General features: G+C 40.8%; 2 protein-coding genes and 5 non-coding genes across 15 annotated transcripts in view; 1 reads left to right on the forward strand and 6 right to left on the reverse strand.

Moving 5' to 3' along the window:
• Window positions 1-396: 396 nt before the first annotated feature.
• Window positions 397-19,710, reverse strand: GNL3 (G protein nucleolar 3). 2 transcript variants are annotated; one of them, XM_077822191.1, is made up of 15 exons: window positions 19,593-19,710; window positions 18,416-18,474; window positions 15,211-15,348; window positions 13,930-14,043; window positions 13,345-13,428; window positions 10,930-11,065; window positions 10,362-10,465; window positions 8,974-9,112; window positions 8,272-8,359; window positions 6,777-6,954; window positions 5,799-5,941; window positions 3,916-4,052; window positions 2,574-2,761; window positions 867-948; window positions 397-765 (listed from the first exon to the last, which is right to left on the reverse strand). In XM_077822191.1, exons 1-15 carry the CDS (start codon window positions 19,603-19,605, stop codon window positions 680-682), a joined length of 1,689 nt encoding a protein of 562 aa, XP_077678317.1. In that variant the 5' UTR covers window positions 19,606-19,710; the 3' UTR covers window positions 397-679. The 2 variants fall into 2 exon arrangements, with proteins under 2 accessions (XP_077678317.1, XP_077678318.1); XM_077822192.1 differs by lacking the exon at window positions 2,574-2,761.
• Window positions 6,331-6,404, reverse strand: LOC144268518 (small nucleolar RNA SNORD19). Its single transcript, XR_013346777.1, has one exon. It is a non-coding gene; the product is annotated as a small nucleolar RNA SNORD19 (small nucleolar RNA).
• LOC144268519 (small nucleolar RNA SNORD69) lies at window positions 7,027-7,105 on the reverse strand. The gene has a single exon (XR_013346778.1). It is a non-coding gene; the product is annotated as a small nucleolar RNA SNORD69 (small nucleolar RNA).
• On the reverse strand, window positions 8,461-8,534 carry LOC144268517 (small nucleolar RNA SNORD19). Its single transcript, XR_013346776.1, has one exon. It is a non-coding gene; the product is annotated as a small nucleolar RNA SNORD19 (small nucleolar RNA).
• Window positions 10,229-10,310, reverse strand: LOC144268523 (small nucleolar RNA SNORD19B). Its single transcript, XR_013346781.1, has one exon. It is a non-coding gene; the product is annotated as a small nucleolar RNA SNORD19B (small nucleolar RNA).
• On the reverse strand, window positions 10,797-10,868 carry LOC144268516 (small nucleolar RNA SNORD19). The gene has a single exon (XR_013346775.1). It is a non-coding gene; the product is annotated as a small nucleolar RNA SNORD19 (small nucleolar RNA).
• An 80-nt stretch (window positions 19,711-19,790) lies between the features above and the next one.
• The window catches only part of PBRM1 (polybromo 1), a 91,285-nt gene continuing 87,276 nt past the window's right edge, over window positions 19,791-23,799 (forward strand). For 6 of the 8 annotated variants that reach the window (XM_077822174.1, XM_077822178.1, XM_077822177.1 and 3 more), the window contains exons 1-2: window positions 19,798-19,889; window positions 22,453-22,516. The gene's annotated coding sequence lies outside the window, so the exon portion shown is untranslated. Of the gene's footprint in view, window positions 19,890-22,452; window positions 22,517-23,799 lie in introns of all 8 variants that reach the window. The other 2 variants (XM_077822176.1, XM_077822180.1) reach the window with 2 other exon arrangements.

The raw sequence follows: 23,799 nt of genomic DNA on the forward strand, positions 1-23,799 counted from the left end.
AAGCTGAAGGTATTAAGCATGCGCAAAACAGACATTTTTCTGTGTGAAATGAATAGAGATCATTATTGGGAGCTTGACTTTTTTTTAGTGTAGGAAGGTTTTTATGTAGTCAAGACTAAATTCTGTGGGTTAATCTGATAGTAAATTACTATATAACTTTGTACTGTGAAGTTGCCTTGGTTGAAAGAGCTTTGATACCTTTTGCTAAGGATTAGATTCTTCCTAGTGTAGGTATTTGATCTGAATGGACTGAAGGTGAAAACAATATCTGCAATTTCATAGTTTATACTGTGTCAACTTTAACACTTATCTTATAGTTACTCACTGTTTTCCATTTTGTAACTTCTTCTGAAACACTTTTTTCCTATAGCACATATAAGACTCAGAGGCTACCTGGTCCTTAAGATTCATTTAATAAAATCTTTTTACAGAAGTTTAGAGAACTACAAAATTTACAAAGCTGAAGTATACACTGTTCTAGAAACACATGACTTTCAAACAATGTTAAGTTGTATTCTCTGTAATATTTCACATCAGAGATATTGGGTCTTTGCAGCAGCCTCTTGCAAGCAAGGTCCATAGGACTGAAAGAGGTCAACATAGAGTGTGTTTTATAGCTACTTAAAAAGTTGGCAATGCCCTTCTCAAAATTAGGCCTTTGAGTGCATTTTTTCTGTCTTTACACATAATCTGTATTAAAATCATAAGCATCATCCTGATCAGCTGTCTTATCCAAGTTGAATGATAAAGTAGGGGACTGTTCACCTTCAGGAGAGAGAATCTGTTAGACTGAAATCAATACTAGATTACCACTGCTACAGAGAATGATGTATTTATTACTTAAGTCACTGGCTTTAAATACATACCTGCTGGTTGCTTTTCTAAGCTTTCATCTTCCACACTCAGTTTTGCAGGGTTTGTTTTGCTGCTTGTCTGAACGTCGCTTTCCTAAAACAAAGTTACAGGTATTATTGCTATCAGTTTATTCAGTCAGCAGTAGGAATAAACTTCCCTTTATAAGGGAGACTACTGTAGCAGATATACCATTCCCACAGAACTGGTACTCCTTATATAGTTTCAGTGACTGATCAGCAGGTGTATGGATTCCAATTCCCATTTCAAAGAGTTTTATTAAGTGTTTAAAAATATTTTATATAGACTGTACAGCTAAAGCATGTGCTGTTCTAACCATTTCCAGCTCCATTACCGCAAAGGCACTGAATCTTTAAAAGAAAAAACAATCCTTAAACTAGTAAAACTTATGCTACAGTGCACTGCTCAATCCTACTGGGCTTCACCTTTGACCTCCCAGCTTCTTTTTAAACATTTAGATGTAAATTCTTCATGGTAGGCAAGTAACATATGCAGAATTATTAGACATGACATTACAGTTCAGCAAGGATCACTGGAGTCACACTGTGAGAATTAGCATTTAAACCAAGTAGGGGAAAGCAGTAAGCTTCTTTCCCAATGAAATGATGAATAGGATTTTTTCCATCTGTTACATGCTCAAACATTCACAGGTGCATATTTTAGCATACTACACTGGCACAGCAGAGCTGGGAAATCAAACCTACTTGCTCCAGAATTACATATCATTAATTCCTACAAATAGGAAACCAGTTACAGCTTGCAACTTATTAAAGAGTTGCCTAGTTACTCTACTTTATAAATACCAACCCATATCAGTTCTTACTATGTTTTAGGAACACTTCAGCTCAACCACTGTTTGTCAGGTGCAATATGGTCAGATTTCCTATATTTTGAGCACTTTAACAAAACCTGTCTTTCTTATCAGCATGGGAAGGTTTAACACACCAAAGCTGCTATAGGTTGCACCATTTCATGGCCACGCTTTGAATTTAAAGCCAGATAAACTGCCATAAACCAGTATTTCAGGAAGGCGCAGGGATAACACACCAAATTCATTCTCCCAGTGTAAGCAGAGATGTGTTTGGAGACTTTACCAGAGAAGAAACTGCTTAAAAGAAAATGTTTTGATTTCCTCATGTGACGAGTGGAGCTAGAAGTTAGTTGAAGATGAAGAATTTTATATTCATTTTGAGTAGCTTTTGTTCAGTGCTTTAAAAAGTGACTACAAAAATAAACTTTATGAAGTTCCAAGGTTGTTGCTCAATGATTCTGTAGCAGATTCACTCAGTGCCACAAATTTATGCTATCTGGCTCCTGCACCATGATGTGCTTCTGAGAATTCCACAGCTGACAATTAACAATTTGGCAGATGCATGAGCCAGAATAAAATCCAGCTCACTTTTCCAGAGCTGTTACCGCTGCAGATGTAAAGACACAATTGGTTTAAAAAAAAAATCCCATAAAAATTTACACTAAAATGAAGACAGGACTCAGACACAAGGCACAGGTCTGAGTAAGACAGTGTCATTTTTAGGCAGTCACTTTCCTGAGCATAACAATGAAGTTCTCTATTTCTCCCCTTTTTGTAATCAGGCTAACCGACTCTCCAGGGGGAGAGATTTCCCCTGCCACCTCTACAGTGGATACCCTCTCCATTTACAAGCCATGATACTGATTGGTTTTTATCAGCTCCATCTTGCCTCTTCAATGAGTTCCTCTTCCTCATCCGTGTCCTGGTCATCTTCAGTTAATTCCTCCCCTTCTTCACTTGTTTCTATGTTCTCCAGTTCTGATATTCCCTCAGTTAGTTCATTCTCTTCTATTGTCCCATTTGTCAAGCCAGAAGACTGGAAAACAATACTGCTTGCCGGATTGGGATATTTTACAGCTGTGAAAGATATTGGACACCTCTGTTAATAACGTTAACAGATGGACCTAGATGTAATGAACAGATATATATGGGTATCCATTTCCCAAGGGGTGAATCAACTTCCCATCCCCCACAGGAAAGAAAATAAATTTTAAGTGTGGCAGTGAGGATCCAAGTTCTGAACTGACCTTAGGATACAGCTATGGTCACCAATCAGTTAACAATATAGCAGTCTGACAAACTAAGAATCTATTTGTATGGGCAGTTTCTGGTAGTTAAAATACCTTATGCCATTTCCTCCTCTTTTCAAGATGGGAGAAATTCAAGCAGATAGATTAAATGATTTATCCAGGGATCTGGAGTGAATCAGTAGCATAGTTGGGAAAAAAAATTGATTCCATGTCTTGTACTCTAGCCACTAGATCAGCCTTACTCAAAATATTTAGTTAACTTTAACATGCTTATTAAAACTGGCAGCAGCATGGACTCTAGAATTTTACAATGAAGGGGATACATCCCAATCTTAATCTGAAGCATTATATATGTGTATTATTAGACACAGACAGTCTTGAAGAGGAGGTGCAAACACCACAGCTATTTCAATCTTACAGGAACATGAATTCTGGAACCAGCACTGGAAGCTGCCCAGAAGAGGGGACTGCATACCCATAAGGCTTATAAGAAGGGCCCCAGACTGAAGTTTCAGGGAATGCAGAGGACTCACAGGGTGGTTATGTCTTTCAGGGCAGGGCCAGGCAAGGATAGCCACATATCACCACCCCCTTAAAAAAAAAAAAAAAAATCCATAGAGAAACAGTGCCAGTGAGAAGGAATTCTCCAAGGAAGCAACTTTCCCCATAATACATACTACAGAGAAGGCAGCTATGTAGTGAAGGCTTTGGATTTCAGCATATGATTTACTCTGGTTAAAATACTACTTGGCAAAATAAGGAATTTGAGGGGAAGGGCTGTATAAAGAAAGCAGGATTCAAGCACTCAAAAAAAAGGTTTCATGCAGATTAGTAGAAACAAAAGGACTGATCAAGTAATGACTGTGCAATACAGGTTACAGCTACATCATGTGTCTCTAAAACAGGGCTCTTATTTGAGAGCTGTGTGCTAAAACCATACCCACCATAACAGTGGTAGTGCAGTACAAAGATGAGTCTCACCTTTAATAGTGTTCATATTATCCTTTGCCAGCTCCTCTAAGTTAAAACCCTGCTGCATTTCCGCTACTACCTCCTTGGTGAGGTGTGGTGACAGACTCCGTGATGCAGGAAGCAATGAATGGTAACTAATTTTGGCGCTGGACAAAGAAAATACTGGAATTAAAATGGATTTGACAACCCACTAACTAAAACCAGCAACATGTTTAAAGGCACCTCAGTGTTTAAAAAAACAAAACAAAAAACAAAAAAACCCCAAGAAGTGATTTCTCTTCCCACATTTCTCAACATAAGACTTTTGTAACTACTTACATGTGAACTTCAACAGAAAAATTCTGACTATATAATCTTACATATTGTATATCAATATTAAGTTCTTGCCACTCTCTAGAGGGGGAAAGAGGCATTACACCTGTTTTTCCTGACATGTCAGTGCAGACCACATCAGCCCACTAGCTATAAAATCTCAACACTATTATTTAGCTAAACTCTAAGCAATATGGGAACAACTATAAATCCGAACAGACCAAATGGTCCATCCATGCTGTTGGGACGGTGCCAAATTGGTGTGGCCATACTGAATGAATGGTGTGAGCATAACGTGACATGACTTAAACATGGCTGAATGGCTGCAGAGGATCCTGGGAGCAGGTTCCCCTTAAGCAGAAGCAAATTTGATAAAGGACTGGCAAAGTCTGGATGTACGAATGATACTGAACCTACTGGTTGGCAAAAGTAAATATCACATGTATAAAGTTCCAGCATGGAGCAAAGGTCAACCTGGTTCTAGTGACCTTACAGCAAGGACATCACGCAAAGAGCCAGAGTGAATGATAGATGAGTGAGTAAACGTGGGGTGATCTTCATTCAGTACTACCACACCCAGCCCCTTCTAAAACACTAATTAGGTAAAAATTAGTAACCACACGCCCACTGGGCATGCTTTTAAGACATGTGACTCTTGAGGGGAAAAAAAGAGTATAAGAATCAAGCAAAGTAAATTACTGTTGGCTGTAATTCCTTAATTGACACTTGAAGAAGCAATGCAGCTAGACAGAGTAGCCAAAACTCTGCTCCGTGGGCTTGAGTAAGACTGTGAACCAGAGGGGTCTCAAGACAACCAAGGCCTTGCCTTGAGGGAATCTGAGGCAGACCAGAGGGCTGAGAAGAACAGACCAGGAGGGAAGAAGCTGTTGATAAAATTGGTAACTACCTTCTCTGTTTGCCAAGCAGGAACTGCATGAGGCTAGCACAGGGTCTGTTTGTGTATGTTTGTGAAAGAGACTCGTTAAGAGGAATGCATAGCTCTTAATGTCTAACACAGGAGTTGTGTGCTCAATATAACCCTTTACCGCTTGTGTAATTCCTTCTCAATAAATTGCTATGTATTGCAGATAATTACTGTGGACCTTTTTCACTGGCATGACAGTAATCTGCTCCACATGGAGCCAGTAAAGATCCATTTCAGGGTAGTAGTGCCCCCTGTCGTCATCACATACCTATGGAAGAGGACTATATGGACTCAGTGGTTCAAAGGAAGGACAAAACTCCCATGGAAAAACTGGGCTGAAACTGTGCTGTGGCAGAGTTCAGCAAACTTGCTGTAGATCCGTGTACACAGGGACCTTGACTCATTTTCTTAAGCAAGTTCCAAAGATTAATTAAATAGCAGCTCATTCTCCATCCCACTCTGTAGCTCTGCTGTCAAGCAAGTTCAACCAATGACCCCTTTGGTGTAGTATGCTGAAGCAGGATGAAGAGAGCAACTTAATTAAACCTCTCCTGTCATTTGTTAGTAGCCAAAGCTTCTGGTGACACTGTTGTAAAATGATTGGTTTTAGTGTGAAAGAGGTTCATATACTGAAACAAAAACAAAACATCCTTACCCTGTCCAGTCATAAAGTAGTAATTTAGCTGCACTCTCTGTGTCAGGGACACCTCCCTTTTTCAGCATTCCCCTTTTCTGTGCAAGTAAAGTTAAAAACTCCACAGAGTTTCTGAAGTCTGGGATGTTGTAGTACAGCATCATCTGAAACAAGAAAACAACATGGACAAGGGTTCATTAAGAATCTGGTCCATTTAGTTCTCTCATGATTTTAGGAATAAAAGTACAAATCAAATTGTTTTAAGACTCGTTCCTACTAAGGAGGCGTGTACAGAAAGAGAAGGAAGGAGGAGGAGACATGGTTGGGGAAGTCCTTTGTTTCTTTTACTTTTGGCACCACACATTACAGAGCAAGAGTAGCTACTCCATTAGCAAATGCAGCTGCCACAGAAAGGGGTATCAGTGTTCTTTTTCCAATTGATCCATGTATAGTTTTCTCACCTCTCCCAGGAAACAGCAATGGCGGTCCACGGAGACCTAACTCTGTAGACTTCAGTGGGAATTAGATCGGTATTGGCTTTAAAGCATTGAACATTCAGAATGAGATCAGAGTTGGATCTGATGTCTTCACTGTAACAGTAAGACACTGAGTTTATCCTCATTTCTCACTCTGCTAATAAAACGATGTGACTAAGTTAATTATATTCCATCAAATTAATTATAAAAATGTACTGTGTCAGAAGAGTCACTGGGAAAGAGGCAACTGGCAGAGAGGATCTGGTGCATTTTACCTGTCTGCCAAATTAAGAGTTAGATTTTGTGTCATAGATATAGCACAAGTAGGTTGGTTCTGTGTGTCAATGAAGCTTCCCATCTGAGGGACCTCATGCATTCGACTTTCAGTAGATCACATGCTTTACAAAAGCTAACCTTGCAGGCCAGAAAGCAAGATCACCTTCTGTTGGAGCAATAAAGGTATGCAGGACCTAGATGCATCGGGATGAGATAAGAAAGGTAGCGGAGCCATGCAAGAACTTACTTGCTGTTTACTGCAGTGCTTCAGAATAGCATTTACTGCATCTAATAATTTTCCTGATTCTTCAATATCTGTGGTGCTCCTCAAAGCCAGAGCAAGAGCAGAGTTGGACGGAGCTGCAATGATGCTTGGGCTGTCTATCATCTTGATTTGTTTGTCAATATGGACTGTCTGCATGCACCTTTGAGAGAAGAAATGCATCCTGTCAGTAAGTCAACATAAATCAACCAGCACGAAACATCTGCTAAAGCAAAACATGAAGCTCAGTGTTGGATTGAATAGAAACTCCTCATGCAAAGTCAGTTCCAATGCATCATCATGTGCTTCGTGTACGCTGGAAACCTAAAGAAAAGTAGCTTTGTGATTAGAGGAAGAGGCAAGGTCTTGAAACCCCAAGGTTCTATTCATGGCTGTGTAAGTGATTCATTGAGAGTGACTTGGGTGGGGCACCTATTTAATCTGCACAGTGTCTAACCTTTCCCAATAAAATAATCAGAGCTTATCCTTGGACTCACTGGACAAGCCCCTGTTTTAAATCAGATTTAGGAGCATTGGTTGTGTCTAGAGACAAGGCATTTATCTCAAAATTAATACAAAAATTGACAGTATTCTAGAATTGAAAATAAAAGATGTTAGACTCCAATTAACTCCTTGGACTGCCAATGGGATGTGGCATGGAAAAAATCTTGACTCCCAGCAAAGTAGGCTCAGACGTGATTCTTCAAGAACAAGTTTTCTTTAACAACAACTCACAATGCATATAGTGCCTTTAATCCTGAGTGTGATGGGGTATACAAACTCCACACTGGGCAACAAGGGGTTAAGGAGTTGCTCTGGGATCAGTCAGCCACACCTGCAAGAGATGCACAGGCTGGAGGAGAGTTAAAAGGGAGCAGAACAGCTCACTTGTGGGCAGCCCAGGGAAGAGAGCAGAGCTGCAACTCTCAGCTCCTGAGGATAGGGCTGAAGAAAGACAGTATCTGTCCTGACATCCACTGCCTGAAGGACTCTCCCTGAGGGGAGGGCCTGATCCTGATACACCCTGAGAGGGAGGCGTTCCTTCCTCTGTTACTAACTCTTGTTTGTGTTAATTCTCCTTGCTTTTTGTTTATGGATTACCCCCCAAAAAGGGAGAGACTTGAAAGTGACCTGGCCAGAGGGCCACATCACAGGAAGAGGTACAGGCCACTCAAGAGGCGGAGCAGCCAGAGGCAGCAGACGCTAAGGGATAGCGTTGCTATACCACACCCAGCCACAAGGAGGCGCCAAGAAGTAAGCTGACCCTTTCACACAGAGATCCTACTACACTTTAAAAACTACATATAGGGGCATACTTTGTCCACCACTGAAATGCAGCAGCTGTTTAGGGAGCGGTGCTCAGTTACACTGACTGATCAGAACAGGCAGTGGAGAATGCTCTAGCCAATTGAAACAGCTAGGAAATGTACGTAATCAGAACATAACTACAAAACCAATGATTTTGTCAAACTAAACTTACTTGGTAACGCCTCTAATTGGCCCCACATTACAGGCACGCATCTCCTTCAGACTATTGATTATACTGCTCTTCCCCACATTAGGGAAGCCTGAAGAAAAACACAAACAAATGGTAAAAAAACTTTAAATAGTTAAACAAGAAACCCTAGTCCATGTAAATTAGACCAGAACTACTGGCTTTAATACATGTAGTCAGAGTGAGATCAGAGTTGGATCTGAAGTCTTCATTGTAACAGTCAGACAAAGTATATATCCTCATTTCTCACTCTAGTAATAAAAAGGACAAGAAAAGTGACATCAATTAAATAAAAAAATTACAGCAAGGACCTATCTAGTGTAAAAAGAGGCAGTGCTGGTTGAGAAGAGCTACATGACTTGGTTTAACACTCAATCTGGTACATTAACTAGCGTCAGATTTTTTGTGCTTCCCATAGCCAGACTGGTCACATATTCAATCATCAGTTGGTCACTAATGTTAGACACAAATAGGAGAGCTACCTCTGATGGGTAGGAAGTGGAAGAGGCAACACTGGGTGCAGCTATACCAAGTCCCATGTCAAACCTAAGAATGTTCAGTGAAAGGCCAAAGTATTTCAAAGCCTGAGATGTGAGAAAGCAGTCACTGATTGTGTTATATCACCCAGCTTGTGTTATACTGCATAGTTTCTTTGTAAGGAGAAGAAAAAAAAAAAATACACCTTACCTATCACCCCAACTTGAATGGCTGTGTCTTGAGTCCTGCAGTGATCTCGAAGAAGCTTCAAAAGACACTCACTTCCAAAACACATGCTGCCTCTTGACAAGTCAATGCGAGCTCTTTTCTTTGTGAGCTTCTTCTCCTGCTATAAAATTCAAAAAGGTAAAAACATAGGATGGGCCCATTTTAACTGTATGTGTTTGGGATGTTAAATATGAATCTAAATGTACATTTTACTCCTATATACCCACTAATACCTTCTATTGGATGGCCTTTACAGCATCTTTCTTCCAATTAGAAGGGACTTGATGAGATACCAATTAAAGTGCATCTGATCTGACGGGCAGTAAGAAAGGCAGTCCTTCAAAATATTACAGGAGACCATGCATCTAGCAATGTGAACTGATTAATGGGACTTGTGCTTCCATTCCTGGCTGTGCTGAAGTATCACTTTATGATGTTGGGAAAGTCACTTAAAGCCAGAATGGGGTGGAGCCCTTATTCACTTTGCTGAACAGTCATTCAAGTAATCCCACTGATTTCAATGGGACTACTTGCATGAGCAATTGTTTATTAATCTAAGGGCTCCACAATCTCTGTGCCTGAATTCCTGCACTTTCAACATGCAGATGATGCTTATCTATTTCACTGTGGCGCAGTGAAGATTAGGGTGCGTTTGCAAAGCACTTTAAGTCTCTCTAATGAAAAATGTTACACAAATATTATTAGGGTCTTAAATTAATGCATGCAAGAATCAAAAGATGTGTATTATACTCCAATGGGAGATGGGCAGTGGGGAGGAGACTCCTCCATTACCCCAACTCTTCATGAAATAATTCCAAATACCACTCTTAGTAATGTACAGGCTTGGGATGGAAATAAGTGTTCACTCAGAGGCTTAAATAAGTTTAACTAAATTGGTTTAAAAACATTAAACTTAAACCAGTGCAATGGTCTCCTGTAGACAAGACCTTAGATTTCAGGACTTCCTCATTCATTCAATGCCGATTCCATTGATGGGTGTGTCTTTCAGTACAAATCCTTAGTATGTTGCCTTGCCTCAATGCAATTTTCTAGTCATAATTAGTAGTGTGCAGTACTGAAGCAAGAATTCACCAACAACTGTGAAGTTTCCCCAGCCCAAGCAGAAAAGTTCTAAGATTGCTCATCACTATTCCGCCAAGCCAAAAGTATCAGTTGCAGGAGCACAGCCAGTCGGCCATAAAAACACACCCCAGAGATAAGTAAAACTTTGTGTTTTAACTGGGAGAAATCAGAGTTGGATCTTGCAATCTTCATCTTCATGTCAAGAGTCCTTGCTTTTCATCATGTTTCAACCCAGCGACACACATATGATTCAGTCTTATACAAGAGAGAGACAGCAGTGCTCTTACCACGCTTCTGTCCTTCAGCTGCATTGAGGATTTAAAAGCAACCGTTGGAAACTCATTCTTCAAATAATGTAACCATTTCTCCAAGTTCTCCCTTGGTACCAGATCTGGAAAGGAATACAGACCTTTCACTCTAATGAACTCAAGTGTCACTGTATGGAATTTACTTAGCTTGGGATCTAAAGAATTGCTTGCTGTTTTCAGCCATTAGATTCAATCTTTAATATCATGTATAGTTTTAAGAGCTTTTGTTCCACACAGTAGCTGAGAAGGCTACTCTATCCTTAACACTGAATCTTTTTGCTCTTGATTAAGTGAACAGATGCACCATTAAAAAACAAACATTCAGTAGTCAGTTTCACCTGTTTGTGTGGATCTTGTCACACAGCAAGAGATGAGAGAACATACAAAAATAGGAAAGTGTAATCCCTTCAACAAGACAGCGAGCTCAGAGTTGGATCTTAGTCATCAGTGATATCTCAGACTGCCTTAATATCTTCCTCATAGCTCATATTCTAACACAGAACCCTATGAGTGACTAAATATCTGCACAAAACAGATTTTCACTTACCGATTTTGTTTAACACCAATAATAGCTTTTTGTTTCCTCCAGACTGAGTAATGATTTGCTCCACCTGGGAGCACCGACAGCCCAGGGGATCTCTGGCATCTAAGACCTGCAGGACTATATCTGAAGCCTCAATCACCTGAAATGGAATAGAGAAGACACGTTCCCAGCCACAGGATTAGAAAACAGCATTACAGGAAACATCTCTGAAATCATCAGTACTGTTCTCTCATTACAGTGAAATTTTCATTTTAAAGAATGACCAGTAAGTGAGCTCCCTATTATATAAAAAGTCAACTTACATTTTTGCGGTTTATTTTAAGACAACACAGGAAAACAAATTTAGTTACTGTTTGACTCCTTAACTCTTAGCATTGTACAAGGAAGAAACACACCACCACACAGAGCATACAATGCAGAAATCTGGGTGTAAAGGTTGAGACAGTTTGTCATCTTTAAATCCAACAAATCTCCTTCAGTTAAAAGTTAGCAAGGATGCCTGTTCTAACAAGGTTTCAATAATTAAAGGGACACAATTAGCTTAACTCTGAGTTAATTCCAGAATTACTTAAAAGTAGTTTCAATTTGTCTGAAGCCTTGTCTACACTACAAAGTTTTGCCAACAAAACACGGGAGGTGTACACACTACAAAGCTACTTTTGGCGGCAAAACTCTGCTGCTTTCCCGACAAAATAAAACCACCTCAACGAGAGACATAAAGCTTTTTGCGGCAAAGTTAAAGCGACAAAGTGTCAGTGTAGACATTGCTTCCACCAGTATCCCACCATGCCTGCCCTGACCACTCTGCTCACTGTTTTGATCTCTGCTGTCCTGCACTGGCATGCACCCCCACTCCCCTTCAAAGCTCTGGGAAGTATCTGAGAGTTGAGCATGCTGCTCCCTTTGGGGAACAAAGAGCAAATAGTTAGCATGGAATGCTCCAGTTCTGCCCTGCACTAGGAACACTGGGGCAGGCGGGAGGGGTGGAGGAGAGATGACACTGATTGCTGTGCTGCTTTGACATTCCTCAGCACCGGAGCTGCTCAGGATACCACTCCTGGCAGCTGAGGAGGCAATGGGAGAACTCGGAGGGAATCACAGAACCACAGGCAGGCAAGCTGAGCAGGCTGCTTTGGGAGAGACTGCTATGCTGAGCAGAGCTGATCCCCCTCCCCCTACCTCAGAATAGGTCTGTCAGCCTGCTGTCTCTCCTGCCCCAGACACACCACTCTCCTCTGCCTCTCCCCACTCTTCAGTTGAAAAAGCAGCTGACAATCTACTAGGATGCCCCTGGAAGGATGGGATTGAGAAACCTACATCATGTGACACTGTACATGCCCCATGAGGCATTGTACACCCTTCCTGCTGCCAGCTGCACAGAGGGATAGCTACCCACAGTGCACTGCTCACTGTGTCCATGCAAGAGCTGTTAGTGTGGATGTGATCGGTCGACAAAAGGAGCTAGTGTGGACATGCAACCGTGGTTTTAATTAAAGCGGCATAACTTTGTAGTGTAGACAAGGCCTGAGTCCTCTACCAATTTTGTGGTTTTACAATTGCATTTTCCCATTTTTAATGTGTTTCTCTCCTGTATGAAAGACCCACGCAAACAGGGAAAACAGACTTCCTTTAGAAGGAAAAAACTGTGAAACTGATTATACGCAAGGTGCCGTACCATTGAAAAATTCTTTTGTTTTCTTTGTATCTGTATTATTTGTAAGACAGTATGGCAGAGTTTTCAGAGTGATTTTTCTTTCCCTCTACAGTAATGAAGAGGAAAGCAGTTGGTCAAGAACAGATCAATTTTCTGCACTGATCAAACTTGCTTTATTCAATTTTTAATAAGGTCTAGCAGGCAATCTTGAAGAGTATATGTGTGGAAATCTTTGCTGTTGTGATCTCAAACGATAAAAGGGTTTTACAGAAAACTCAAATATCAAAGAATTTTCATTTTTTTTCATCCTCTTGGCAACAGCCCATTGGATTTCTCAGTCAGTTCTCTTTAACACTTGGGTCAGTATCAACCTGTCATCACAAAAGCAGTGTTAACAATACAAGGGTACAGTAGGCCTCTGTCTTGCAGGACAGAAAAGTGAAGCCCCTTCAGCTTTTTCTTTAAGCAGGCAGATGTCAGTTAATTGGGAATGAGAGTTTAATGATAAAGAACATGATCCTGAAGTACTTTCGTAAAATGCTCCTTGACTTTAGCCCAAGGGGCATAGTCCTCAAAAGTGCTGAACATCCTCAATGGGAGTTGAGAGTGCTCAGCACCTTTACAACACTGGGACCCTAAAAGTGTATTGTTCTCTAACAAAGTCCATAATATATAAAACTTTTAACTGAATAACTGAAAAGTAAAGTATCATTTTTTTTGGGTTGCTGCTCAAAATATAGAAAGTAATTATTGAAAGTTCCTACCTTTTTAAGTTCTCTGCAAAATGATTTATTTGAATTTTTATCCAGCAGACTGTTAGATTTTGCTTTTGGTTTCGTGGTTGATTCCTGAATGAAGAGGGTGGGAGGAGAGAAGAGAATCTGAAGCCACAAATTAAAATATTGTCTTTACACAATATAAGCAACTAGCACTGCAATATTTCTAATAGCATGAAAAAGCAACAATCAGGGAATATATGTTACTTAAGAGAAATGATACTTTGAGGATTACATTTATCATTCCTATAAACTTCAATGGAATCAGATCTAGGAGAGATGTGATATTTGCAATATGTAGACCAATATTCCTGAAAGCTGTAATTGACGTTAGCAGTAAACCTGACACCCCTATATATACTTTGATTAAAAGGGAATGCATAATAACTTTCATGTCCTCACTAGATCTATCACTACACCAGGTTTTTACTGTTGGTCAAAAGCAATGGGAATTCTGCCACAGACTTAAAAGGGTGCTGGATTAGGCCTTATGAGAGGATGGAAAGTTTGTCTCTTGTGCTGCAAGTCAACTAGCCTCTTTGAAAAAAGAAGAATTATACTACACATACATACCTTTTCCTCTGGATGTTTATTTGCTTTGGTAGCATTCTTTTTAGCTTGTAGCTTTCTTTTCTTTTCAAGGTCTTTCTGCCTAGCAAGTTTCTGCTTTTGTTTTAGTTCTTCAAGCTAATTGCAACAAAACAAGACAGAGAACAACATTTCATAAGCTAAAGAGTATTCCTCCCCACTTACAATCAGGATTGTTTGTAAAGTGCTTTAAACATGAAGAGCAGTACTATAAAAGTGCTACACATTGCCACCTAGGATTATTCTTTGAATATTTTGCACAGTTTTTAATGCTAGTGAAAGGTGCCAGGTTGAGAGTCCTAGAAAGCTAAGTTCTCTATCCACACAAGGAGTGAAATCCTGTTTGCAGTGAATTCAATGGCAAAATATCAGTGGGACCAGGATTTCATTCAAGAGTATGGTTCAGGTCTTAATCTTGACCTAGAGTGGTCGCATTGAAGGAAAAGGGATGTTCAGTCTCCATGGTCCTTTCAGTCTTGGTGTATCTGTCTCCGATACTTGTCTGGAACTATTAAGAAATCAAGGGCGGGAGCTTAAGGAACTGGTTGGCTGGTAGGAGCTTATTTCTACTCGTGCTTTTACCTGATGGAAATGGTGATACATTACTACTGCCAATTAAACTTTTGGAGGCACTCAGATACTTTGGTACCAAAACAGACAGAAATAAAAATTTTATTAAAGCTAATGTTACAAAATTATGTAATACGTAGGTAAGAAAAGAGAGTTTGTACATCTGGGTATAGTGCTTAGATTACCCACAAATACGTTTGTTTTAAAAGTCGTAAGATACATATAGTACAGAATCAGCAATAACCCAAATTTATGTGAATAAATTTAACAATACACTTTAGATACTAGCATCCAAGTATTCAGGTACCTCACTCATGAAAAGTTATAGAGAGTTGGTTGTGGAAAGCAAATATATCAATGAGTGAAGATTGTCCCTCAGTAATTGAGAATTTAGGGTAGATTTTCCATTTAGAAAATACAATCCATTAGGGAAGTATTTCAGTTACTTTCCCAACTGTGCTTCTCATCGGCACTCGACACCTTCAAAATGATGTCAGTGATGGTCCCTCTGTGGCAGGGTAGTCACATTAGCAGACAGTGTTAATGTTGCCCACACATATTTAGGTGCCTATACAGAGGATTTCATCATACAAGTGATGGCTATTAAGACTATTTATAGTGCATGACACATATCAAGTTTTCCTGAAGTGGGGATATGCACATAACCCCTTCATTCTATTATAAACTGTATTTTACCCTTTGCTTCCTTTGCTCAGCTTCACGAAGAACCTCTTCCTTAAAAGGTGCAGCATTGGGAATTCCTGGATCTTTCTTGGGCTTTTTGTGCCCACGTTTCTTGGCCTCTTTCCTGAGTTTTCTGCTGTGCTCCCGAACCTATGGGCAAGAAAGAACAAAATCTGGAACTGGAGTCACAAACCCAGTTTGATGCAGAGACCGTCACACTTCTCCTTCCTTCATATTTATGTCTATAAAGATTTTCTGTGTTTGGAGTGAAGGGCTTTCAATTACAGACTGAATCAGCAGGTAGCTGTGCTTAAATAAGCAGACCCTGAACTGCAGAAGTTAAAGATTCAAAGACTTAAGTTATTATGTCATCTATGCCATCTCTCTGCCAATGTAGATTTGTTCCCTATATTTAAAAGCAACTTCCCATTGCAGCTGAACCCTATGTCCACTCACAATAAGTTCTGTATTGCCTAGTTTTTGTATTATTTCAAAGCAGTTTGCTGGTTTTCTGTTTCAAAGTATTTGGCATTAAAAAAGAAAACAATTTTTACTAGGGCTGTCAAGAGATTAAAAAAATTAATCATGCGATTAATTGCACTGTTAAACGATATTAGAATACCATTTATTTAAATATTTTTGGATGTTTTCTACATTTTCAAATATATTGATTTGAATTACAACGCAGAATACCAAGTGTACAGGGCTCACTCTATATTTATTTTTTATTACAAATATTTGCACTGTAAAAAACAAAAATAAAATAGTATTTTTCAATTCACCTAGTACAAGTACTGTAGTGCAATTTCTTTATCATGAAAGCTGAAGTTACAAATGTAGAATTATGTACAAAAAAACCTCCTGCATTCAAGAACAAAAACAATGTAAAACTTTAGAACGGGATGGCCAACCTGAGCCTGAGAAGGAGCCAGAATTTACCAATGTACATTTCCAAAGAGCCACAGCAATATGTCAGCAGCCCTCCCATCAGCTCCTCGTGCCTCCTGCCCACCGTCAGCCCCGCCGATCAGCACCTCTCCCCCTCCCTCCCGATTAGCTGTTTTGTGGTGTGTAGGAGTCGGGGGGGGGGGGGGGGTGGAGTGAGGGCAGGGCCTGTGGCAGAGCCAGGGGTTGAGCAGTGAGCACCCCCGGCACATTGGAAAGTTGGCACCTGTAGCTCCAGCCCAAGAGTCGGTGCCTATACACGGAGCCGCACATTAACTTCTGAAGAGCTGCATGTGGCTCCAGAGCCACAGGATGGCCACTCCTGCTTTAGAACCTACAAGTCCACTTTGTCCTACTTCTTGTTCAGCCAATCGCTCAGACAAACAAGTTTGTTTACATTTGCAGAAGATAATGCTGCCCTCTTCTTGTTTACAATGTCACCTGAAAGTGAGAACAGGCGTTCACATGGCACTGTTGTAGTCAGCGTCACAAGATATTTACATGTCAGATGCTCTAAAGATTCATCTGTCCCTTCATGCTTCAACCACCATTCCAGAGGACATGGGTCCATGCTGATGACAGGTTCTGCTAGATAAGAATTCAAAGCAGAGCAGACCGATACACGTTCATTTTCATCATCTGAGTTAGATGCTACCATCAGAAGGTTGATTTTCTTTTTTGGTGGTTTGGATTCTGTAGTTTCTGCATCGGAGTGTTGCTCTTTTAAGACTTTTGAAAGCATTCTTCACACCAGGTCCCTCTCAGATTTTGGAAGGCACTTCAGATTCTTAAACCTTGGATTGAGTGCTGCAGCTATCTTTAGAAATCTCACATTGAGACCTTCTTTGTGTTTTGTCAGATCTGCAGTGAAAGTGTTCTTAAAACAAACAACATGTGCTGGGTCATCATCCGAGATGGGTATAACATGAAATATATCGCAGACTACAGATAAAACAGCAGGAGATATACAATTCCCCCCCAAGGAGTTCAGTCACAAATTTAATTAACGCAATATTTTTTTAAGAGCGTCATCAGCATGGAAGCATGTCTTCTGGAATGGTGGCAGACGTATGAAGGGGCATACAAATGTTTAGCATATCTGGCACGTAAATACCTTGCAATGCCAGCTACAAAAGTCCCATGTGAATGCCTGTTCTCACTTTCAGGTGACATTACAAAATAAGAAGCGGGCAGCATTTTATCCAATAAATGTAAACAAACTTGTTTCTCTTCGCGTGGCTGAACAAGAAGTAGGACTGAGTGTACTTGGAGGCTCTAAAGTTTTACATTGTTTTGTTTTTGAGTTCAGTTATGTAACAACAACAAAAATCTACATTTGCAAGTTGCACTTTCACAATAAAGAGATTGCACTACAATACCTGTATTAGTTTAATTGAAAACTATTATTTCTTTTATCATTTTTACAGTGCAAATATTTGTAATAAAAAATAATATAAAGCGAGTATTGTACACTTTGTATTCAGTGTTGTAACTGAAATCAATATATTAAATGTAGAAAAACATCCAAAAATATTTAATACATTTCACTTGGTATTTTACTGTTTAACAGTATGATTAAAACTGCGATTAATTTTTTTTAGTTAATCACATGAGTTAACTGCGATTAATCAACAGCCCTAATTTTTACGTGTGAACTCTCTTTACACTGTGGTATTAGCATCCAGCATTAGCATTACAATGCACATTGCAGTCAGGCAACATTCATTTTCTATTTTTATGCCCCTTTATTCAAACAGAAGAAACACCAACAACTTTGAAATAATACAAAAGAAAAGCATGGCTGATATCAGAGTAATGAGGATGCTCTGGGCAAGCTACTGCTACCCTAATTTGTATACAAGGTGCTTAGATGCCATAGTGCATTAGAAATATCTTAGATAAACTGATGAGCAAAATGACAAGTTATGTATGGAATGGGTGGTTCACAGTTGGGCCTCAACTTGGCTGGCTACTAGTACTACTGCAATATAAATGCTAAACAGAAATAATACCACACTCCAAAAGCATTTTGGTCATTAGGGCACCTACATTTAGTTATACTTTAAACAGAAATGGGTTCCACTCAAAACTTTACATCGAACCCCCACCCAAATTTGGATTCAGAGCTGAACTTTAAAAACTAGCAACTGGCTCAAACTGTAAACACCATGAAAACTATGCATTTACATAATCTATAATTATTAGGGCTGAAATATATCCAAGTGTTCCTTTAATATGAAAGCTTAATAGCAAATTTGGCATTGAGACCTACCTTTTTCTGGATTTTATATCGTTTATGGCAGGTCATGCGCTTACTAGCCTTCTTCAACTCTGAAAATATCAATATGGGTTATCATCAGGTAGACTGGATACACTTTCCAAATACAAATCTTATGAGCAACACCAGTGTGGAAGCCACAGATGCAGAGCTTGGCAAATAACAATTTTTTTGGTTCAGGGACAGAACTGAAAAATCAGAAGAAAAATCGATTTGAACCAAAATCATTCCCCCCCCCCCCAAACTGCTGAATTGAAAACACACACAAACAAAATTAAATTGACCAAAAATACTTCAGTTGACTCAAAACGAATTTTTGCCCCAGCTTTTTGTTTCAATTTAGTCACTTTCGGGTGTTTTTCACTCTAGTTGTGTTTTATTTTTTAAATTGGCCAAATCTGAATTTAAAACACCATTTTGAAACAAAACGCTTCAAAATTTTAGAAACCAAAGGTTGAAACAAAAAGTTTTGACTTTTTTATTAAAAACAAAAATCTTCAGTTTTTCCTGGGCCTAAATTATTTGTTGAATTGGGTCCGAATTTGCGAATAGTGTCGCAGCACTGGGGGGCGGGGGGGGATATTTTGACCCTTCCCCCAAAATTATGCGTTGGAAAAAGTCTCGCTCAGCTCTACACAGATCCCCATCTTGGCCCCGACCCTGGAAAGGCTGTAGGCACGTGTGAGCACGTGAAGTTAAGCGGAGCCCAGCGCGGGCCCAAGTCTTTGCAGGATCAGCGAGGCCTCAGAAGCACATTCCAGGGCTGGAGCCCTAGGCTGGGAGGAGAACAGAAGAGAGGGGGCAAACCAAGGCTGACCCCCTCCCCCGGCAGAACCGCTGTCACTCGCCGCAGGGGGCTCCCCCTCCTCCAGCAGCTCGGAGGGCCCCCCCCAACTAGGGTGACCAGATGTCCTGATTTTACAGGGACAGTCCCGAGTTTTGGGCCTTTTTCTTATACAGGCTCCTATTACCCCCCACCCCCTGCCCCGATTTTTCACACTCGCTGTCTGGTCACCGTATCCCCAACCCCACGGACGGCTCCTCACAGGCTCCATCGCGACAGGGAAGCGCCCTCGGCCTCCCTCCCCGCCCGTGGGGCCTAGCGGCTCTGTCCATCGCCTGCCCCTGCCCCCGCCCGGTCCTGCCTGCTCGCTCGCCCGCCCGCACTCACTGGGCCGCCTCATGGCGGCGGCGGCTGCTCCGGGCCCGCTCTCCCCACGTGGAGGCCGCTGCGGCGACTAGGGGAAGGCCGGTCCTGTGAAGAGGCACTGCCGTAAAGCAGGCCGGTCCCGCGGCTTGGGCTGTGTCGCGCTGGCGGGCTCGCTTGGCGGCTGGGCGGGCTTTGCAGCAGCGGCAGACTCGGCAGTGAGGAGGAGCGGCCGGAACAGCAGCAGCGGTGGCGGCGGCGGTGCGGGCGGCGGGGGGCAAGCGCGGCCGCGGCTGTCGGAGGCGGAGCGGGGCCGGCTGGGTAAGCGCTGGCTGCAGGCCTGGCGGCTCGGAGCGGGCAGCCGGGCTGCGGGAGCCAGGAGGCCGCCGCTTCTCTTTGTGTGGCCGCTGCGCTCCTGGTGGGGAGACAGCGCCCCCGGCGTGGGGGTGCCCTGCTCGGGGCCCGCCCCGGACCCTTCCGGCGGCGTGGGAGCTGCTGATCCCCTGTTCCCATCCTCATCCCTGCCACCTGTCCCGGTCGAGGCACCAGCTCCGCTTCCCCTCGCCTCCAGGGGCACTGATCCTCCTTCGGTGAGGCTGGCGGTGTTAGCCCTCTTTTACACCTAGGGGAAACTGAGGCATGGAGCGGGGAAGCGGCTTGTCAAAGCAGTCAACTGGTTGAGTCGCTGTCGGAGCTGGGAAAAGACACAAGGAGTCCTGACATCCACGCCCTAACTCTGACCTCCAACACATTGCTCTTATTTTATTCATAACACCTAGGTTCTCCAGTTGAGGATCATGGCCGTTTGTACCGAAAGTATCATAGAAATGTAAGGGTGGAAGGGCCTTCAAGAGGTCATCAAGTCCAGCCCCCAGAAGCTGAGGCAGGACCAAATAAACCTATACTATATGCTGTCCAACCTGTTCTTAAAAACCTCCAGAGATGGTGATTCCACAGCCTCCCTTGGTAACCTTTTCCAGTGCTTGACTAACTTTATAACTAGAAAGGTTTTCCTAATATCTAACTTAAATCAACCTTGCTGCAAACTAAGCTGATTACTTCTTGTCCTGTCCTCGGTGGACATGGAGAACAATTGATCACAGTTCTCTTTATAACAACCGTTCACATATTTGAAGACTGTGATCATGTCCCTCACCACCCCACCCATCTCTTCTCTAGACTAAATATGCCGAATTATTTCAGCCTTTCCTAAGAAAAGACAGAAGACTTTCTGTCCCAGAGAACTTCCAACTAAGAGGGTGGAGCATACCTCAGGGTAGGTAGGAATGATAGACAAATCCATGTGCATGACATTTTTACAAATCAAAATATAGAAAGAGAATGATGTAATATATACTCTTTCCCTCAGTTTTTCTACCTGTGAAGTACTGGGTGCATAGTTAATGATTGTACAATACTTGAAGATGTGTATGTAGCTATATACAAATATTTTATTTATATTTATAGGGTCATAAATAGACCCAGTCCTCCCCAAAACCTCCTTTCTTACCAAAGGAGCCTCACAAAATTTGCTAGAAAATGTATATATACCATTTAGTAATATTTAAAGTAGAAGCAGACCTGTATTACACCCAGTAGTTGATCAAATAAGCAGTCACATTATCTGTCCCTTGTCCATTACCCCTTCAAAGACTAATGAAGAAATAAACATGTGCATTTAACTTTGGTAACTTTATCCTTTTAGAGTTCATCATTCCCTCCATCCACTTTTCCTCATATGTTTCAGGCCAGTTTCAGGATTTATTTATCAGTAATCATATAGAAAGATTGTATGATATATTCCCTCTGTCATTTTGTGACATTTGGCATTATCTGAGAAATATTTCTACAGACATGTGGAGGATACCCACAGTGCAAACAATTAGTTTTTCTTGACACCTGTGTATCTTTCCTGGTTGGTTATATTTAAAGGGACGCAGAAAGGTAAATGCTTGTTAAAACCGAATTGGCTTGTTTTAAGTAAATTGCCTTGAATATGTGTAAAAGCTTGACTCTTTCAAGGAGATTAAACATTATATATTGATGGGTCCTTAATAGATTACAACAGAAAAATGTTTATTGACATATCATCAGGAGATGTGGCAATGAGTGACCTGTCATGTTTTAGGAGTCACAAGAGAGATCTCTCAGTGAGTAGCTGTAGAAGAGGGTATTATAAGATATCTGACTTTTTAAGAGTGGCTGTAAAGGTTATGAAAAATGTTCAAGATTTAAAGCAATTTTTCATGTGAGTGCTGCAGAGACACTGTTTTCAGGTCCTGTGGGAATGTCTGAATAGCTCTCAAGGCCTTCTCTACTTCACACAAGGAGTGAAAGTGTTTGTAGGTAGGGAGATTGTTGGTACCCCAGGAGGCACCATGAGACATCAGTTCCATTAAGAAGAGAGCAATATTTTCGACACTTTCTCCACTAAATTATAAGGTATTCTTTTGCAATCAATAACTTGATTATTGTGCAAAAACATAGCGATCTAGAGAATCTTTAATGCAGTTCAGGCTCTGAAATGTTATCAGTTTTATGGCAGCTATTCGGTATTGTTTTCTAGCTGTCAAACATCTGATGGGTGATTCTTACTGAATTTGGGTATATGATGGCGTCCAAACCTTGATATAGGGTTTACATAACCTAAGTTGCACAGGGAGATAAAGCTCCGAGGTACTTAAATGAAGTATGTATTAAAAGTTAATGCTTAATATGCTCTTAAACTTCTTCTGTAAGAGCATGTGCGGTGTAAAAATACATAGGAAAAATTTGTCATTTGGTTAACAAGTTGTCTTCCATGTCTTTTGGTTCTGGTTCCAAACACTAAAATAGTGCATACTAGATAGGTAAGACTAATTTTATTTTCTGTTTTTTTATACAGTTCTGTATATGTGGATGGGATTTGTTAGAAAATCAGTCTTAAAAGAGAAACTGGCATTGATAAGGTATAGCTATTCTGTTAACAAAATACAGGTTTATATTTTATATCCTGGTTGATATTCAAGCTTGGTTTTGATAGAAGTGTTTTTCAACAAGCAAACTGATGTATTTGTTGCACAATCTTATACTGGTAAACTTTATTATGTAATAGGGTATGTGGCTGAAGTTTTATGAACAGGGGCTAAATGTTTAGTAAGGAAGGCTACTGTTCAGTAAAGAGAGCCGTAAAACTCCTCTGAAGATGTTTCTTGATGATGTGGGCCATTGCTGAAGACTCTTATTACTTTTTTGGAAACTTAAAACTTTTTTTTATTTATACATTCACTGTGCTGCTTCTCCACTCCTACCAGTTTACAGTGTTGCAGTTGTTCTCTCTTCTTTTACATTCAGATTGGCAGTAAAATCTGTGATGTGTCAGCAGGGCCTTTAGGAAAAAGCAAACAGTTTGTTTAAAAAAATCCAGAAAAATGTCTTATTTTTTGTGCGGAAAAAATACTCTATGTGGAAGTTTGTTTTTGTTAAGAACAAATCCAAAAAATACTAATCTATATGTTCCTCTCCTCCCCTACCTTTCCTCTCTCTCCTCACTATTTTTCTTGAACTCTGTCGATCCACTCTCTCCTTTTTACCCTTCCCCTCTATTTTTCTCTCCTTTTTCTTCTCTTTCAGTTTAGACTGTACTAACACCATTGCTGAATTGACACTTTTAAAGCCTTACCTTCTCCCAGTATCTTAACTTGGCCAACAGACACTATGAGGAGACTGGCTTTTCGAGGTGCTGGTTGTACTCTGGTAAATCTGGTACATTATTGATAATATATATGCACCATTCTCCCTTCTCCCCTACCTTGACCTTTTTTTTTTTTTTATCCTGGCCATAATGAATCCCCCCTCGTATTCATTCAACTTATTTAAGTGTTTGCAGGTAATTAATTCTGTTCCTAGAATACGAAAGGGATACCCTAATGTAGTTATGCCAGGTTGCTGCGCCATTTAAAAACAACACATACAAGAAAAAATGCCTTGATTCTATTAGAAAATGGGAGGAGATCTGGGGAGTCTCTATACGCATTCAGTCTTTAGTCTTTGAGACTCCCAACAATAGCGCCAGTAGAGAGGAATCTTTGTGGTACTGATCCCTTGCCACTAGAAATTGCGCTAGGTCCACCAGCTTGTTTCATAAACCACTCAGTAGTTGTTGGATGGTTATTAATTTCAGTCACTATTTACATTAGTAAATTGAAACCCATGGCCAAGAGGAGACAGACACTCTTACATTGCCAAAAAG

Source organism: Eretmochelys imbricata, chromosome 7 (genome assembly GCF_965152235.1).
Source record: "Eretmochelys imbricata isolate rEreImb1 chromosome 7, rEreImb1.hap1, whole genome shotgun sequence".
NCBI lineage: Eukaryota > Metazoa > Chordata > Testudines > Cheloniidae > Eretmochelys > Eretmochelys imbricata.

What these genes read in the sequence shown, in the direction of transcription:
- GNL3 (XM_077822191.1), bottom strand. An exon ending in AGCACTGCAGTAAACAGCAA is followed by an intron (nt 5,942 to 6,776) that starts GTAAGTTCTTGC and finishes TTCTTGTTTCAG; the next exon opens with ATGATGCTGTACTACAACAT. An exon ending in CTTAGAAAAGCAACCAGCAG is followed by an intron (nt 766 to 866) that starts GTATGTATTTAA and finishes TCTCTCCTGAAG; the next exon opens with GTGAACAGTCCCCTACTTTA.